This window comes from Anopheles gambiae, chromosome 3 (assembly GCF_943734735.2).
Source record: "Anopheles gambiae chromosome 3, idAnoGambNW_F1_1, whole genome shotgun sequence".
Lineage (NCBI taxonomy): Eukaryota > Metazoa > Arthropoda > Insecta > Diptera > Culicidae > Anopheles > Anopheles gambiae.
The window spans coordinates 25,279,208-25,296,964 of NC_064602.1; the positions used below are offsets into that span (position 1 = coordinate 25,279,208).

The 17,757-nt window shown below is 47.8% G+C and overlaps 3 protein-coding genes across 5 annotated transcripts; 2 read left to right on the top strand and 1 right to left on the bottom strand.

Annotated features, from left to right (window-relative positions):
- Positions 1–385: 385 nt before the first annotated feature.
- LOC1280052 (annulin) lies at positions 386–17,714 on the top strand. 2 transcript variants are annotated; one of them, XM_061662873.1, is made up of 6 exons: positions 386–1,468; positions 15,047–15,562; positions 15,635–16,018; positions 16,081–16,730; positions 16,788–17,222; positions 17,291–17,714. In XM_061662873.1, the coding sequence occupies exons 1-6, from the start codon at positions 1,315–1,317 to the stop codon at positions 17,501–17,503; spliced, it is 2,352 nt and encodes a 783-aa protein (XP_061518857.1). In that variant the 5' UTR covers positions 386–1,314; the 3' UTR covers positions 17,504–17,714. The 2 variants fall into 2 exon arrangements, with proteins under 2 accessions (XP_061518857.1, XP_061518858.1); XM_061662874.1 differs by lacking the exon at positions 386–1,468 and adding an exon at positions 10,664–10,993.
- On the bottom strand, positions 1,493–4,402 carry LOC1280050 (annulin). Of its 2 annotated transcripts, XM_319848.6 has the most exons (4): positions 4,134–4,402; positions 3,499–4,053; positions 1,934–3,426; positions 1,493–1,861 (listed from the first exon to the last, which is right to left on the bottom strand). In XM_319848.6, exons 1-4 carry the CDS (start codon positions 4,195–4,197, stop codon positions 1,673–1,675), a joined length of 2,301 nt encoding a protein of 766 aa, XP_319848.6. In that variant the 5' UTR covers positions 4,198–4,402; the 3' UTR covers positions 1,493–1,672. The 2 variants fall into 2 exon arrangements, with proteins under 2 accessions (XP_319848.6, XP_061518855.1); XM_061662871.1 differs by having other exon boundaries at positions 1,493–3,426; positions 4,134–4,323.
- LOC1280051 (annulin) lies at positions 6,251–9,478 on the top strand. The gene is made up of 4 exons (XM_319849.4): positions 6,251–6,740; positions 6,816–7,379; positions 7,443–8,935; positions 8,997–9,478. Exons 1-4 carry the CDS (start codon positions 6,695–6,697, stop codon positions 9,138–9,140), a joined length of 2,247 nt encoding a protein of 748 aa, XP_319849.3. The 5' UTR covers positions 6,251–6,694; the 3' UTR covers positions 9,141–9,478.
- Positions 17,715–17,757: the final 43 nt, after the last annotated feature.

The window sequence follows — 17,757 nt, forward strand, 5'->3', positions numbered from 1 at the left end:
CTGTGTCAAACAATCTTTCAAGTGATTACAATGAGGCATAAATTTAAATCCTCAATCACTCTGTTCCGATTGCAATTCCTATTAAGGAGTGCGATTCCTCATCCCCTGCACTGCGCCGTGAATCATCTGGCAATGTTGAAAATAATGATCCCCGACTTTTCCTTATCGGTACCGCAAGGGTGTAAATGAGCGCAGATTGCCACTGCATTCAGCTGGTGGCGCCCGGTGGTGGCTCATCTCCATGCATACTTCATGCTGACCTATTGCCACTGGGACTACCTCACAGTGTTGGCCCCAGTCGGAAGCGAGAGCGGGAATCACCGGCTCGATCAGCTCCAGTTCTTAGATGCTTTCTGTCGCACGCCGAGGATGACGCATTCACTGCGATACAATCGAGACCAACAAGCAAGCGCGCGCGCGCGGTGTGGATGCGTTGGAGGCGTCTGGAGGTCATCGCGCGGATCTTCTGATGTGGAGGAAAGCGAACACAGCATAGGAGGCCCCCTCCCAACTCAAGGAGGGGATTTTGAATTCGAGTTTCGAGACACAAACAACCAAACTGTCCACTTGAAAACCGCGTTGTAACAGGCATGCTCGTACCATATGCTCAGCAGTTACTTTCAAGCGCTCAGACGCGATTGTTGTTAGCATAACACGGGGTCCAGTGCGTGTTTTTTTCAACCGGCACACAAGACCCTCCCTCGTGGGAGATCGCCCCTGGGATTAGTAGTAGCAGCCCGGCGCTGCTTGTGTTCGATCGGCTAAAATCAGTGATTGTATGTTAATTTCCCATTAATTGCGCCTTGTCGGTAGCGCAAACACGGCCCCGCTCGCACTAACCGTTTGGTCTCATAACGCTTGGTTTCACTGTTGAACGAGCTTCGTTTGGTGCAACACATCTTGGATTAGTGCAAGATTCATCGCACGTGTAACGGAATAATCCAATTACAAGTCTTTCCGGCGACCAGTGTTCAATGTCACCGACTCCCGGTCAACGGTAGGGTGAAGTGACATCATCTTGTCTGATAAAAATACGTACCACCAAGCTGAAGGACACCGGTTGAGGTGGTTGTTGTAGCAACAGGTGTGGTGCAGTGAAGTGGATTCCACAACAAAGTTGTGTTCGAGACCTACCTGTGAAGAATTTTACGCCCGTTTGATTTGATCAACAAACCAGTGGTTTTCGGACAAGAAACGCACACAACTTCTGTGATTTATATTTGTTTAATTCCCCACCTTCTGGGCGTAGTGGAGTGTAATCGGTGTGTGTGACCTGTCCACCTACAATAATTCTCTGGTGGAGTATTCAAAATAATGGGCAGCAAAGTGAGCACCTTCTGGCGGCGGGCAAACTGCTGCCAGTGTTCGTCGTGCATGAACCGTGGCGTCTCTGAGGATCGAGGAAGCTCAAGGTACAATCCGTTGGCGAAGCATCCCCTCGTTTCCTGGGGAATGGCCGATAAAACAGGTGAGTAGGAATAAAGAGTATTACTTTTATAGCATACTTTTAAGTTTTATTGGTGATCTGTGGTAACAACTAATTCCCGATCGTTTATTGGTGATTGGTATTGAATCGTGATGGCAAATGGCTGACATCTTGGTTTATATTTTACGACTTTTTTTATTACAACTGGTACTGTGTTGCATCGATCATTTGCTCTAGATCTCCAATTTAGGAGAAAAATAAAACCTCATGCAGTGTATTGTTTTCCTCGCGCTCTTCCACCTCAAAGTTAAGCGACCCTTCGATATCGCTCAGCTCGTTCGACTGGAATTTAGCCGACAGCTGAGTGCTTCCCTTGAACGAGGGTCGAATCAGGAAGGTGACTTCACACTTGTCCCTCGCGTCAACAAACTCAATCTGAAAGTAATCAGCATAGGTATATGCGTTAGAAAATAGAAGTTCAAAGAACGATCGTTCTCCAATAATTACCGGAATGGTGAGACTCTTGCACAATCCCGAACACTCAATCTGGAACGATCCGGCGGTGATGGGAATCGGCAGTGGATTGTAGAACGTCGCCTTAACCTTGAGCGAAGAGCGCAGCAACGGCGTACCGCTCAACTCCAGCTGGACGTCTGGCTTGCGGAGGCTGTAATCCTCCTGCGAGAAGTACTCATAGTCCGCACCCTCGATGGTGGCGAAGCTGGTCACCTTAAAGATCGCCTCATCCATGCCCGGCTCGTAGTAGTCGTCGAACGCGACCGGCACCTCAATCACTTCCTCTCCGCTCGGTTCCACCTCCACCGTGAACGGGTGGCTCGTGATGGTTTTGATGTTCTTGCCCGTGTACAGGATGTGGTTGAGATGGATCCGACCGCAGACCGCGTGGGGCTCGTCCGGTGATATGTTCCTTACCCGCAGCACAATGTTGAACGCTTCCCCGACCAGGGCACGATCGTTCAACTCCAGCTCGAACTCCACATCGCGGCCCTCGTGCTTGATCGAGGAACGATCCTCAATCTTCACCTGCTTGAGGTAGTGCTTCGTTAGACAGCTCTGGCCCAGCTTGAGCGCTCGCAGCATCGTAAGCTTCGCTTCGGACGACTGTTCACCGCACTTGTAGCTGGCCGTAATGTCCTCCCGCTCATCCACACCGATCGCCTTCGTGCTAATGAACTGCCCAATCCCGGCCGTATCCTTCTGGATCAGCTTCAACGCCCTACCGGGGCCCCGGTAGCGCCAAAACACCTTGTCTGCGTTCACCTCCGCAAACACAAAGTCACAATCGTACAGCACGTTCACTAGCCCCTTCCGAACGGCAACGACCGGTGCTGGACCGAGCTTGTACGTGCCGTCGGAAAATTCCTGCGGTGTTCCATCGATCACCTGCCAACCGTCGTACGCGGCCGTACCAAGATCGGGACGCTTTAGCCACACCTCGTTCCACACGTGATAGTTCCAGATGGAGTCGCGTGAAAAGTTCCGCATAACGTTGCCCTCCTCGTCCAGGTATACGTCCACCGTGAGGGACGCTTCCGTGTCGTGGGCGGACGAGAAGTTGGTGACGATGCGGCACGGGAGTCCGAGCGCTCGGCAGAGCGTGGCCAGTACACCGGCAAACACCCAGCACTGGCCGTACCGGACCGGGCTTTCGGTGCGGTAGTACTCTTGCAGGATCTTGACCGACCCGGTCCAAGCGGTTGGGGCCGTCCCGTCGCCATAGCTACCGCTCCAGTTGCCGGTTACGACGCCGTAGTTATCGTTGCTGTTGACCACGCCGGACAGGGCACGGCACACCTTGACCGGATTGCCCCGGTAGGTGGCGGAAAGGCGAGCGACGTCGCCGAGCAGCCAGAGCGCACAGTCGAGAATGTTCTCCTCGTACTGGCCGAGCTTCCATTTGCGGGGATAGAAGCTGCGTTCGTTTCCCTTCCAGATCATCGTCATGTCCTCCAGCACGTACTCGCGCCGTTGATCCTCATCTGTAGTTGAGATGTTAAAGATCGCTTCTTAGTATATCATGTACTAACTGAAATCTTCGTCGAACTACTCACCCTCAAGATAAACTGGATCCTCTTCACACCAGGCATTGAATAGTAGATAGAACGGTTGATCTAGCTGATAGCTGTTGCTCTCTTCCACTCCCTCCGACTTGACGTTGATAGTCAGCGTCCACCGGGATACGGACGCGGTGGGTGAAGTTCGTATTGCAACGAGCAGCTCCATTAGGCCGTCCTCATTAACTTGCATCGATCGTAACTTTGCACTCCAGTCGGAATCTTCCTCCTCATTGTTATCGCCTGTTTGCAGTATCAGGTAAACGACCGTTCCATGCCCATGGCTGATCCATTCACTTGCTATAGGATCCACCGCTAGGACGAGCGATATGGCATCCGTTTTCAAGTTCACCGGCCGGCTGCAGATCAGCTTCACAAGGAACTCTTCACCACGGCGTACGACGAGCTGGGAAGGTTTCGCTTTGGCATTGGATGTGCTCATAAGTTCAAATTTTTCCGTCCGATGATTGAGACCATTTTCCTCTAGACAGGTGTCGATTCTTTCAATCGTTAGTTCGGCCGACGGCTCATGATCGATCTCATTCTCAAGGTCTGCAGAAGTGATTGTATAGAAATGGTGGAAAAGAAATTAGGAACGGTTAATGTGCAGCTATAACGCCGAAATGTCTTACCATTTTGGTCGTGCTGCCAAAATGCGAACGGCAACGTGTGTGCTCCTGAGTTATTCAGTTCCATTGGTAATGCTGTAACACCTTCCCACTTTTTTGCTTGTGCTGTGCTGTAAACGAAACCGTCAATCGGTGTCCACGCGTGACTTGGAACTAAACGGTCAGCTATCGGCGATAGCTCATTTTATACAGCGCCGGCAATTCAACGGTGCCAGCCATCTCCGCTGTGACGCCTGTGAGTCATGCGTGATGTTTCTGCGGTGGTTATTATTAAATCCAAACCCATCCGCACGCGTCTGCTCCGGATGCAGGGTGGGTCAAGAGATCCGCACCCGCGGGATGGAGGCACGACGGGCAGCACTCAGTTCGTCATCGTGGTGACGTTATTTTCGGGGAGAGGGATAGCATTCCTTGAATACTGATCTTCGGAAGATGAATGGTCAACCGGACAAACACCCGTCAATATGCGTGTTGCGCTTGTGTAGAAGGAGAACAAATGGGAAGAAAGAATAATGATCGTTTGGTGTGGCGGGTGCTTTTGCGTGATTTTTACTGCCCCAGTAACGAAAACATTGGGCTCGGGTGTGCGATTTTATTATCAGCGCTGCTGCTTTTACTTTCACCATGCGCACAGAATGCGCTGGGAATTGGTCAGTGCAAGCGATCGTAACATGTCGAGCGGGAAGAATTATTCACCAAGTCGTAAAACAAGGCAGACACACGAACCATCACGATAATCTCTTATCAAGGTGAGGTGTGGCCTATTTTTGGGTTCCTCCTTGTTGTTTTCACATGATAGCTAATAATCGGCTCAACAAGTGTTCATCTTTGTCTTCCTGTAATTTCAATGACTGTGTAAGGTGTTGTGATATAGTGCGGTATTCCATTCCATTTATAATTCTAAAGTTTCGATATAAAATGAGCGTTTGTGCAACATTTTTGTTTGTACAGAGACTGTTTATTTAGCATCATAAATCATCAGATACACAGATCGGTAACAACCACCTTTGGCGCTTGGATACTAAACATAGAGCGTGGGTTGATTGTGTTTGACCATGTCGTTGAGATCTCATAACAAAATAGTAAACAAACCTCGGAGCCGTGGAAAGGTTAGGCGTGAGAGAAGCGCAAGAAAGAGTAGAAGATCACTTATTAAATCGGCAACGGTCGTGTTATATCGCTTCAAATTTGCTTTCATGTTCACACTTTATCTCTGGCTTATTTGGTCTCATGTAGAACTGACATATGATGAATAAGTTCAAGTTTATTTTCATGATCCTTTTGACTCTAAAGTAGCACATGGCATGGTAGAAGAGATATTGTTTCATTACAATAAGAGCTAGTTAGCTGGAAGCGCGAAAACGATCTGGATGGGAAGCGAACCAGGATCGAACTTTATCGGAGCCGACGTGCTAACCATTAGGCCGTCTGATTGTGTCAATCAAGGGGCTTTCGTATGGATTGTTTTGATTTGGTAGTATTCTATTCCGATAATATACCACAACGAAGAACGATCGTCAGAATCTCGATCTCAGAATTATTGGTTTCAGACAACATGCCAAACGTTAAAATAATTTGTTGGAACGACTTTTCAGTCGTTTGGTTGCTCTAAATATGGACAAGCAAAAACTGACCCATGTTATAAAATTCTAATTCATGTTATAAGAACTAAGGCGTAGTTCACTTGACGCAGTTCGGTATGTGGGCTCGGTCCATTCAGGTCCATCGAACTTATAACGACCACGTTAAAGTCGTACGCACATTCACTAGTATCGTTCGACTACGATTCTTGACGATTCCGACGACTTCAGACGATTCCGAACGATTCCGGTGAAGCTAGTAATTCCATTTCTCTGGAGTCGGAGTCGGATTCAACCTAGCCAAATCTGAAGCGAAAACGTGGGTGCGATCCTGATAACCCATCTCTAGCTCAAATTTCGTATGGCGCCATACTACGATGTCGCTAATCCTGTTGTGAGCGTCTGCGGTTAGTTTTGGTTAGCTTTTAAAGTACATGAGTGTTGTAAGCAACCGTATAATGGTAATCGAATGTTCTTGCTAAACAAAAAAAAACTAAATATAAACCAACACCTTTGAAAATCATATCACATATCACATATCACAGCTCCCCACAAAGGGTTTGGTCAACTGCCCTGTGTTCACACCTGGTTCAACTGGTTGAGCTTAATGTAACAAACGAAAAATCGGCACGTGTTTGGTAGCTTTCAATCGAACTAACTGCCATGGGCTAATTTGCCATCAAGTTGAAACTGCACCGTGCTAGAAGGCTGTTAACCAATTGAAACATTTGCCAGTAGAATGATGACGAGGATTCCGATCGATTCGTCATGCAAGTTTGTTCGTTTTCGCTGCCATTTTCCATACAGCTGCTACTGTTTGCAATTATTAACAAGCGATTGGTACAGTGGGTTGTACCAATTATTTACCCAAAACCTAATTGTCTCACGTGTCGAATCGGCATCAAATAAGCAATTTCCTTATAAAAGTAAGCACAGATCACTGTGCGCAAGCTTCATTGGTGACCGTGCAGCCGTCCCACAACCATGTCTACCACCTCTACCAACTACCGGATATGGCCGGCTCGAAAAGGTAAGCTAGCTGTGAGCGTGAGTTCTGTAGTGCAAGTGATTCCAGCAAAATTTATGTGAAATTTCCTCCCCTCAGTGGTGACGAACAGTGCGATAAAGGATGTGCTGAAGATCGAGTCAATCAATCTGTGCTTCGATGAGAACGGGAAAACCTTCCACACGTCCCACTACGAGGCGATGACGAAACCGCGACCGACAAAACGTCCCCGCCAGCTGATCGTAAGGCGCGGGGCTCCGTTCGAGGTGCGATTGCTTACCAACCGGCGGTTCGATCCGACCGTCGACACGATGGTGCTGGTAGTTTCGATCGTTTCGTACGGCAGCGAGAAGCCATGCTTCGGCAATGGGACGGAAACGTACGTGCTGGTGTCGGTGGCGACGGACGGGACAGCACCGGCCGAACCGGACGAGCTGGCGGAGGATTGGCGAGCGGTCGTGGTCGATAGTAAGGATAAGGAGAAGGGAAAGGTGGAGCTGACGCTGCAGATTATGATACCGTCTTACACGCCCGTCTGGCGGTGGTCGATTCAATTCCACACCCGGCTGGACACGACGGACGCGAAGAGCATGACGGAGATCAAGGAACCGTTGTTTGTGCTGTTCAACCCTTGGTGCAAGAACGATGCGGTGTACATGGAAGGTACTGGGAGAGCGGACACTCGACTGTGTTAATGTGTACTGACATACAGTTTCACCCATTTAGATGAAGCTTGGCGTTCAGAGTACATCCTGGACGATAGTACGGCCATCTGCAAGCCCGCCTCGAAGGGGCTGCACATGAGCAGCTGGTTCCTCGGCCAGTTCGAGGCGAACGTGCTCGACAGCGCGCTCTACATCGTGGAGCAGGTGGCCAACGTGAAGGCCCCGATCAGCGGCAATCCGGTGCTGGTGATCCGTGCCCTTTCCGGCGCGCTCAACACGGCCGACGGGACCGGTGTGCTGCAGGGCAACTGGAGCAACAACTACGAGGGCGGCACGGCCCCCACCTCCTGGACCGGGTCGGCCAAGATACTGCAGGAGTTTTACGACACCGGGGAGAGGGTCAAGTACGGCCAGTGCTGGGTGTATGCCGGGCTGCTCACCAGCGTGTGCCGTGCGATCGGCATCCCGAGCCGGATAATTACCAACTTCGAGTCGGCCGGCGATCACGATGCGTCCCTGTCGATCGACTACTTCGTGGACGATTCGGAAAAGACGGGCGCCGGCATGACGGTCGACTCGATCTGGAACTATCACGTCTGGAGCGAGGTGTGGATGCAGCGGAAGGATCTGCACAATCCCACCTACGACGGGTGGCAGGCGGTGGACGCGACGCCCCAGGTGCTGTCCGACGGCATGTTCAAGTGCGGCCCGTGCCCGGTCAGTGCGATCAAGCAGGGCCACGTGCACGTCCCGTACGATGGGGAGTTTATCTACGCGGAGGTGAACGCGGACGTGATCTACTGGTCGATCGGGAACGATCAGAATCCACCGAAGCCGCTCGAGATCAGCACGGCACAGGTGGGGAAGAACATCAGCACCAAAGCGATCGGGTCAGGCAAGCGAGAAGACGTGACGGAGCGGTACAAGTACCCGGAGGACTCGAAAGAGGAGCGCGACGTTATGAAGACGGCGATGAAGTACAGCAGCCAGCGGTTTAGCAGTGCGGGGCTGGCAAAACGGCTGCTGGGGGCAATGGTGAACGATAGCAACGGCACGGAAGATGCAATCCAGCTCGAGATCAAGTGTGACGAGGAGCTGACGCTGGGCACGACGTTCCAGATCGAGGTGGTCGTGACGTGCGCCAGTGCGGTCAGCTCGGTGGAAGTTACGGGCAAGTTGGTGCTGCGCGACTCCGACTACACTGGGCGCGATATGGCAACACTGAAGGTGACACCGTTCGCCATCAAGCTGGAACCGAGGGAGTCGAAATCGATCATCGTGCCGCTGGAGTACGGCGAGTACAAAACGATGGATACGCACAAGACCAACCTACGGGCGATCTGTACGGCGGAGGTGAAGGGTAGCGATCGGACGTACTTTAAGCTGAAAAACTTCCACCTTTCCGTGCCGGCGATCGAGCTGTCGGTGGTCGAGCACAGTACGTCCGGACCGATCGCGGTACAGGTGGATCTGAGCAATCCACTGCCCGTTCCGCTGACTGGTGGCCGGTTCGTGGTGGAAGGCTCGCGCTATACCGATCCGATGGAGAAAAAGGTAAGTGGGGGAAGGTTTTACAGTGTAGAAACGAGGATTATTTTCTATTTTCCATTCGCAGTACGAGAGCATACCGGCCGGCGAAACGGTGCAGTTTATCTATCCGATCAATCTATCCCACAAGGGTAAGATGGTAGTTACGGCATCGTTCGTTTCGAAGGAGCTGAAAAATGTGCACGGAGATCTCACCATTGATATTCCTTAAGCTGTTGTTAAAGCTGCAACGGGAAAGATGAGAAAATATAGGTCAACAAGATGAAGGATAGAGTGTTGTGCGTCAAATAATACGAAATTTCAATCTTCACAGGCCTATGAGTTTACAGAAGTAATTAGTAATTTACAGAGGAAATGGAAAAGGAAAACACATGCACATTGTTTATGTTTATATTATTGTTCTATTAGTCAGTGAAGATTGAAATTTAGTACTATCTCATGCATAGTAAACTCTTATTCATTTGTTAAGGCATAATTATATTATATCGAGAGAGAAAGACTTATAGCTCTGTGTGTATGCGTAATAAAATTGAGATATCACGGCAGCAATCCTTTGGATGTAATGCTTCGCATTTACCATATAGCAGTGCTCTCCAACCTTTTTAGGATCGCGGACCACTTGGCTTTGAAAATACATTTGCCGCGACACACATCTATAGAGAGCATACATTTTATAGACTTATTTAAAAGTGTTTAATCAAAAATACGTTTAAATCTTATTCTAAATGTGACTGTTGCAAATACAACCATAGGATGGAGACCACTGCCACAGAGGATATCACAAAATTATTGCTAATCTCGTACTACATTGATCGTTGATATTAAGCATTTATCAAAGACTCTTTTATTTGAGAACATACGTACTATGGTGGTTGAGATTTCTTGGAATAAGGGTCAATCATACGATTGTTGAATTGAGAATATATCTGAAACGACAAGGAACTTCGATTAAAAAAGTTACTTCCCAATTCATTTTGCTGCTTTTAGAGACTTCAGAGAATAGTTGGAGCATCGGTATTTGTAGAAGAGCAAGATCAATGTACATCGCTTTACATAAGCTAATCTTCCGTGGGCTGGTCTTAATATAAGTACAAGATTACCACGTTACAAGAGAGTCAGGACAGAAGACAGTCGTACCTGACGAATAACGGTCTCAAATTCAAAAAGATCTACAAATGGCCTTGAAGTAACTGTTACGTCTCTATTCGTCGATAAGACCACCCCTTGCGTAGTGTTACAATTTGCAAACTAAACTTGTGTCATTAACCCGTTCCGATATCCGGTACATCCTGCACACATTCCAAAACGACAATCGAGTTCAATTACACGCAGTTCTGCTGCACAATAGAGACAAAAACCCGTTCGTGACGTCGTAGTTTGCCACACCAAATTGCCTATTGACCGTGCTGAATGTTGTTGTTAGAAGAGCCCTACGGAGCAGTTCACAGTAATGACATCATCATTTCGTACGATGTGTTTCGGTACACCTCGTCGTCCACACGTTCGGTTCGACTGTGTGATTCATCACCATGCTTCACATGCTGATTTGACAAATGATCTTATGCTGAGGGGTATGTTGAGGGCTTTTTGATAGGTCGAATCGAAAAATGTTCGCACCCTCTCACCCGGTTGGTTGCAACATCGCTACCTCCTAACCGTCTTAATGGCACCCTCGCGCTCTCCCACTGTCTCGTTCGTTTCTCCGGAGATCGTGCCAAAGATATTCGAAGATCAATATGTGTCTGTGTGTTGGTACGAGACGCCACCACAGGGAAGCTGTGATCTGCGAGCGCGTAAAACGTTCGCGCACCGGTTAGCAGATGAAGTTAACCGTTCGACCTGCGCGGAGCACGTTTCTAGCTTTAGTCGCACGAAGTGTAGCGTACAAAAATTGATTTTGAAAAGCCATTGTTTGGGTTTGGTGTTTAGTGCACATTGGTAACGTGTTGAGTGTTTGAGTAGTGTGAACAATGAGCTATTTATACGATTATGTGGAAAAGTACTTGCCAACGTCGTGGCGAAGAAAACGCATCCGTCGTCCTATTATATGGTCCTCTCCAGAGTGTAAGTATGGAGTGGAAGTGGTGAAGCTATTTTTGAAAAGTGTTTTAGTTGATCGTACAAAATACCCAAATTGAATGAGGATTACTTTAGTGAAATAACACAAAATAAGTGAAGTGTTTTGAAATTAATTCAAAAACATTAGCTAACGGATTGTACCAACGACACGTATAAGAGCTTTGTGCCGTCTCGTAGTCAACAGTAGGGTAGTGCCTTAATCACTGCTCCGTCCTACTGGACGATCTCGTACGTGATCTGCCGCCCGATCGTGTAGGATAGTACACAAATCATTATCGGTTTGCAAACGGAATTCTCGCGCACATTGATCAGAGGCTAAAAATAACCCAACACAACGCCCCCTGCGTACAATTGTAAGACTCCAGTTGTTGTAGTCTCCCGTGCTCAAGTTCAAGTAGCTTGATTAAGTAATACCAGCGGCCGGTTAGTAGTGATAAATAAAAGCACCCCTTTTTGTCACAGTGCCCCGAAGCCCACCAGCGTCCAGATGGTCATTACGGGTGACCAGCACACCAGTATGCAAATCGAGCGGATGTTTGTATTCCATCAAGGAAAGGTGTGCATTCTGACGCTCTTGAAATTATAAACAAACCCTTCTGCAGTGACACAACGGATGTTAATGTAAGCGAAGAAGTTGAGTGCGATGATTTCATACCCCGCCGAAACCGATCATTGGGTAAAGAAGCATCGCCAAAAATAAAAGCATTCATGCCTTGACCTTGTCAGTGCTTTTTTGCAATCAACTTTAAGAGCTAGACGAGCGTTATGCACATGGACATCACGGACCGGGGACGGGGGATTGTTTGTACCGAACGCATGCATGTTTATCTTAGCGTTTTGGGTAAATATTGCCATTAATATTCGCCAATGCTAAAGACGCATACCAGTGGTGCGTGTGCTACGATCGCCCCACGATCCCCGTTGTTTAGACGCTGGCATCGTATGTGACGAATGGGGGGTTTGATTTTGCAAGGTCATATAGAGGCGTGAGCTCGCTGCGGCTAGCTAATAGAAACTAATGAAACCGCGCTTTTGGACACTTTTGTAGGCGTTGTAACGTTCAAAAATGGACTCGCTCGAATAGACAAAAGCTGCGATCCTGTGAGGCAGATGTCTCGTTTATAAGGTTTAATCTGAATAGAACTGTTTGTGATGAAGCAGTTAGAAGGTCTGCTGTCGAGTCATTAAATGCAAGACAACCTTGTGCAGGCAACGTTAGATCGAGCTGTGTGTGTGTGTATGGGGGGTTGTGTATGTAGGAGGCGGAACCGATTACTATTACGCGGGAGCGGTCCGATCGATGGTGCGAGATTGCCTTTTAATGGCATGGGGCTTGAATGTCTCGAGTACGCACCCGAACCGCAAAATTGGAGCAGAGCTCAAGGATGTAAGTAAACAAATGGCTCATTGTTGGCGGCTCGTTTGATAGTGGGCACCTGTTGTACACTGGGAACGTTTTATGTGAGTTGTTTTATGCATCATTTTGCTTTATAAGGCATTTAAAACTGCACCCGAGTTGATGATCAGTGTAATTACTAAGATTGCAGCTAAGGTTAATAATCAATTTGTCTATAATTTTGACATATGAACGTAGCTACGAAATGTTAAAACCGTTCCCGTGCTACAGTCGTCAACTCTCACGATTTTACAACATGCCCATCATAAGCCCTGTATTAAACCGTATTCAACTGATAATTATGCAAATATTAAAAAAAATGCCTTCAAAGCCTGAATTATATTTGATTTGGTCTAACGATGACTGTATTCTATGTTATTATGAGTATTTTTAGCGATAAGGATATATCATAATGGTAACTCAATGAAGGCAAAAGACCATTATAGACAAAGTAATATAATAAAATCCTGTCAAATTCAATTACATTAAAATTGTTTTATTTTTTTATTAGAAATTCTTCTTCTTTGGCTCAACAACCGATGTCGGTCAAGGCCTGCCTGTACCCATTTGTGGGCTTGGCTTTCAGTGACTAATTGATTTCCCCCCCATAGCAGGATAGTCAGTCCTACGTATGGCGGCGCGGTCTATTTGGGGATTGAACCCATGACGGACATGTTGTTAAGTCGTACGAGTTGACGACTGTACTACGAGACCGGCTAAAGAATGAATTAGAAATTACACACAAGAAATTTAACAATAATTAAAATCGAAAGATCACTATGCGATGACACCAAAATGTAATCATTCCTCGGATAAAGCTATAACTCGCCAAAAATATTAGTTAAAATATAATGTTATTTTAAAATGTCTAATTTAAATGATTTCAATGGATTCCATCAAATATTACCCCTTATGGCCTCCACTGCTCATGATCTATCACTGTTTGCCTTTCTCTCAGAGTGAGATTAATCCTTTTTTTCATGGAAATTTATGAGATTTCCCTATTTTCACAAATTTAAAATGAAACTAGTATCGTAGTTATGTTTTAAATGTAACAAGCGGTCTTCCCTTAAGTGATTAGATATGATCAAACACAAATTCTTGACATTACTTTCTTATCTAGCAGCTTTCTATAACTCCCTGCTTGTGCAGTGTCACGAATGCAATTGACGTACGATCTCACAAAAACGCGTACTCTTGCACCCGCCAGCGACTACCTTTAAGTGCAACTTGAACTTCCCCACTACATGCGGCGTGCGCACGAGAGCGCAAACGTTCGCGTCCGTGAATTTTATTGTATGCTAATGGGACCGCCGAACAAGGCATGCTCGTGGCACGCCGCACGCAAAGCGCCGTGTGGTGCTTTGTACTGCTCCGTCGCTTTTCGCCTCCAAAGATCCACTCGCCCACCATCAGCTACGATCGTAAGATCCGCAATCATCATCACACCTCTCAGCCTGCGCCGACCCTGTCGCCAGCCAGGGTTGGCAATCAATCTTTCAAGCTAGAAAGTGAAGGTGGCTCGTTCTGCTAACAGCAGCCTCTTCCCATTCTCGACTGATTCATTCATAAAACGCTCGTGCGCAGTGAGGGAAGATGGGTGGGCATGCATGTCATCGAAATCGTTTCTAACAAGATTGGATGGAGAGTCACGGGACGTAGCAGGATGGTGAATGATGGGGTACGATTCGGTTCGATAACTGATGATTATCTCGAACATCACGGGTAGCGATCGTTAAATAAACAATGGTGCAGTACAAAACGTTTACATTTTCGAGAGCGTGAGAAGCTTGGGTTGATTGTATGATTGAGAGTTTGAAAAAAATAACGCCAGAAGCGTTACGTTGCCAATTAAACGATGATAGATGGCGCTACGAAAGATCGAGAGAAGATCGTTCACCTATCAATAGGTTCTAGGTTCTTCAATCACATGAATCCGCATGATCACGATCGTAAACATAACACAATCAAGCAGGTCGCGTCGCCTAGGCGTGAACAAACGATAAATTATTCCAATGGTATAACATCGCAAACGACATTGGCCCGACTGACCCATCGCTAGTGACATTTACACTGACTAGTAATAAAACTAAGACATCGTACATCGTACAGTGATGTATTTGCTAACGGATCTGGTTAGAAGAAATGATGCTGGAAGTATGGCGACAATCAATTCTACAGAATGTGTCTAGTATATGTGACTCAAGGAAACTTCTCTAATTGGGGAATTCCAACAGTAAGGAACGACCGGATGTAGCAAGAAGCTTTCGTTGTGATTCACCCACGCCAAGGAGAGGACACTTGGCACTTAAAATAGAATTGCATTACAATTACCGTAAAGAGCATGCATAACGCCCTGTCACATTGTGTTACCTCACCGTTTGCAAAAAAGCGCCTGATGTAAAAATCAATCTAACAACACCCGAAGCCATTTCCATCCGTGACGCGGTACGGGCCAATTACAGCTCTTTGTACCGATTTCACGCAACCTGCCTTTGATTGATGAAGTTGGTTGTTGATTTATGCGATTGAAGTTTATTATTAGATCATGGGGTGGTGGCGTGAAAATCATTTGTTAATCGTACTTTTTTTCCTCCTCACAATGATTCAACATTCTTTCTCTACACCTCCTCTCCAAACAGATTCACCCTCCGCTGATGTGCTGACGGTAAAGTCGGTCGATCTTTGCACGGAGGAAAACGGTAAAGATCATCACACCAAGCGATATGAGCTGATGAGCCGGGATGAGTATAGTGGGAAGATACCGAAGCTGGTTGTACGTCGTGGACAACCGTTCCGTTTGCGGTTGGTATGCGATCGTCCGTACGATCGGGCTCGCGATGCGTTGAGCCTTATATTCACCGTAGCTGATGAGGATCAGCCAACGCACGGTCACGGGACGTTGGTGGGCATTCCGGTTAATCAGTTCCCGGAGCAGCTTGGCGAACCGGAGGAGTGGGGTGCCGCGATCGAAGCGATCAATGGTGATCTGCTCCAATTGTTGGTGAAGCCGGCAGCGACGGCTCCGGTCGGTCAGTGGAAGCTGGACATTGATACGAAGCTGCTGAGTGAAGCGTTCGGTAAGAGTTATTCGCTTCCGCAGGCGTTCTACGTCCTGTTCAATCCATGGTGTCCGGATGATCTCGTGTACATGGAAGGTATGTAGCTGAACCGTAGTCGTCGAATAAGAACTTCTTAAACCTAATATAATGTTCTTGTTTCATCCGCAGAGAAAGCACACCGTCACGAGTATGTGATGAGTGACACGACACTCATCTACCGTGGATCTTACAATCGACTACGCCCCTCGGTGTGGAAGTTCGGACAGTTTGAAAAGCACGTCCTGGATTGTTCTCTACTGCTGATTGCAAAGATCGGCAAGGTTAGTGCAACGCACCGGGGTGATCCGGTCAGGGTGTGTCGTGCCATCTCGGCCGCAGTCAACTCACCGGACGACGATGGTGCACTGATGGGCAACTGGAGTGGAGACTTCTCGGGTGGAACTCCACCGACCAAGTGGGTTGGATCGGTGGAGATACTGCAGCAGTTCTACAAGCGGCAAAAGCCGGTCAAGTTTGCCCAGTGCTGGGTGTTTGCGGGTGTTGTGTCTACAAGTAAGAATGGTGGCATTTCCTGGAACTTCAAACCACTTATAATTATTATTTTTTCATTTTAGTTTGTCGTGCCATCGGTATACCGTCCCGTGTCGTAACGAACTACTCCTCAGCGCACGACACGCAAGCCTCCCTCACGGTGGACTACTTCGTGGACAAGAGTGGCAAAATTATGGAGGAGATGAACGCCGACTCCATCTGGAACTATCACGTGTGGAATGAGGTGTGGATGCAGCGGCCCGATCTGGGCATCAGTTCCGACGGTGACTATGGTGGCTGGCAAGCGATCGATGCAACGCCCCAGGAAAGCTCGGACGGAATGTTCCGCTGTGGTCCCGCGTCCGTGTTGGCGGTGAAGCTAGGTGAAGTGCTCAAACCGTACGATAATAACTTCCTCTTTGCGGAGGTTAATGCGGACAAGGTGTTTTGGCGCTACACCGGGCCACACCATCCGCTGAAGTTGCTGCGCAAGGATGTGCTTGGAATTGGGCTGTTTATCAGTACGAAGGCAGTCGGACGGTGGGAGCGGGAGGACATTACGTCAAGCTACAAGTTTGCAGAAAAGTCGGAAGAAGAACGGGCCACAATGCTGAAGGCGCTGAAGCAAGCTAACAGCTACTTTAGCCGCTACTATCTGAACGAGGAGTTCAATGAGGTTTACTTTAACTTTGAGCTGCGGGATGATATTAAGATCGGTGAACCGTTCAGTGTGGTAAGTGGTGAATTGTGATGTATCTGATAATAGTGCCTAATGAGTGACTTGTTACAGATATTGACGGTCAAAAATCGATCATCGGAAAACCGGCACGTGGTAGAGGGATCGCTTCACGTCGATACCGTACTGTACACGGGCAAAGATCGGGAAAGCGTAAAGGTGGACAAATTCTCCGTCACACTAGAACCTGGCACGGAAGAGTCCATCCGTATGATCGTTGAGTTCCACGAGTACTATCGCAAGCTGCGCGATCAGGCAGCATTCAACATCTCCTGTATGGCGACCGTACTCGATACGGAGTTTGAGTTCTACGCGCAGGATGATTTCCGTGTGCGCAAGCCGGATATAAAGATATCGCTGCTTGGTAAGCCAGTATCGCAGGCACCTGTTGATGTGCAGTTTACGCTTGAAAATCCGCTCCCGATACCGCTGCACAAGGGACTGTTCCATCTGGAAGGTTCGGGTATTGGCAAGCCGCTTCTTTTTAAGGTATAGCTGAAGTCTTCGTAGTGGAGAGACATTTATTCAACAAAATATCTTCTTTTTTGTTTCTCTAGCACGCTGAAATTGCACCCGGAGAGAAGGTCACCAACACGTTCACTATGACACCACCGTACTCGGGACGGTTGACACTCGCTGCCAAGTTTACCTCGAAAGAGCTGGACGATGTGGACGGCTTCTTGGCGTTCCTCGCCCATCCACGACCGGAGGATATCATCACGGAGGTGGAAGATAACGCAATCGTTGCCCGGACGGACGTGATCGATTAGGGAATAGGGGCCAAAGAACTTGCCATTTGTAGTCACTACTAACCAATTCTAGGTTTAAATCTCTCACTCACACTATGACTCTCTCACTCTCTATCCCTGTGTGTATTACTCACTAACTGCCAATATGATGTGCGTAATGTGTTTTGAAAAAAATCAACTGTATTTAATTAAACATTATTGTAAACACAAATAAACAGTGCCACAAAACAAACCAACCAATCAACCAACCAACAGGACCATGGGCAGCACTAACG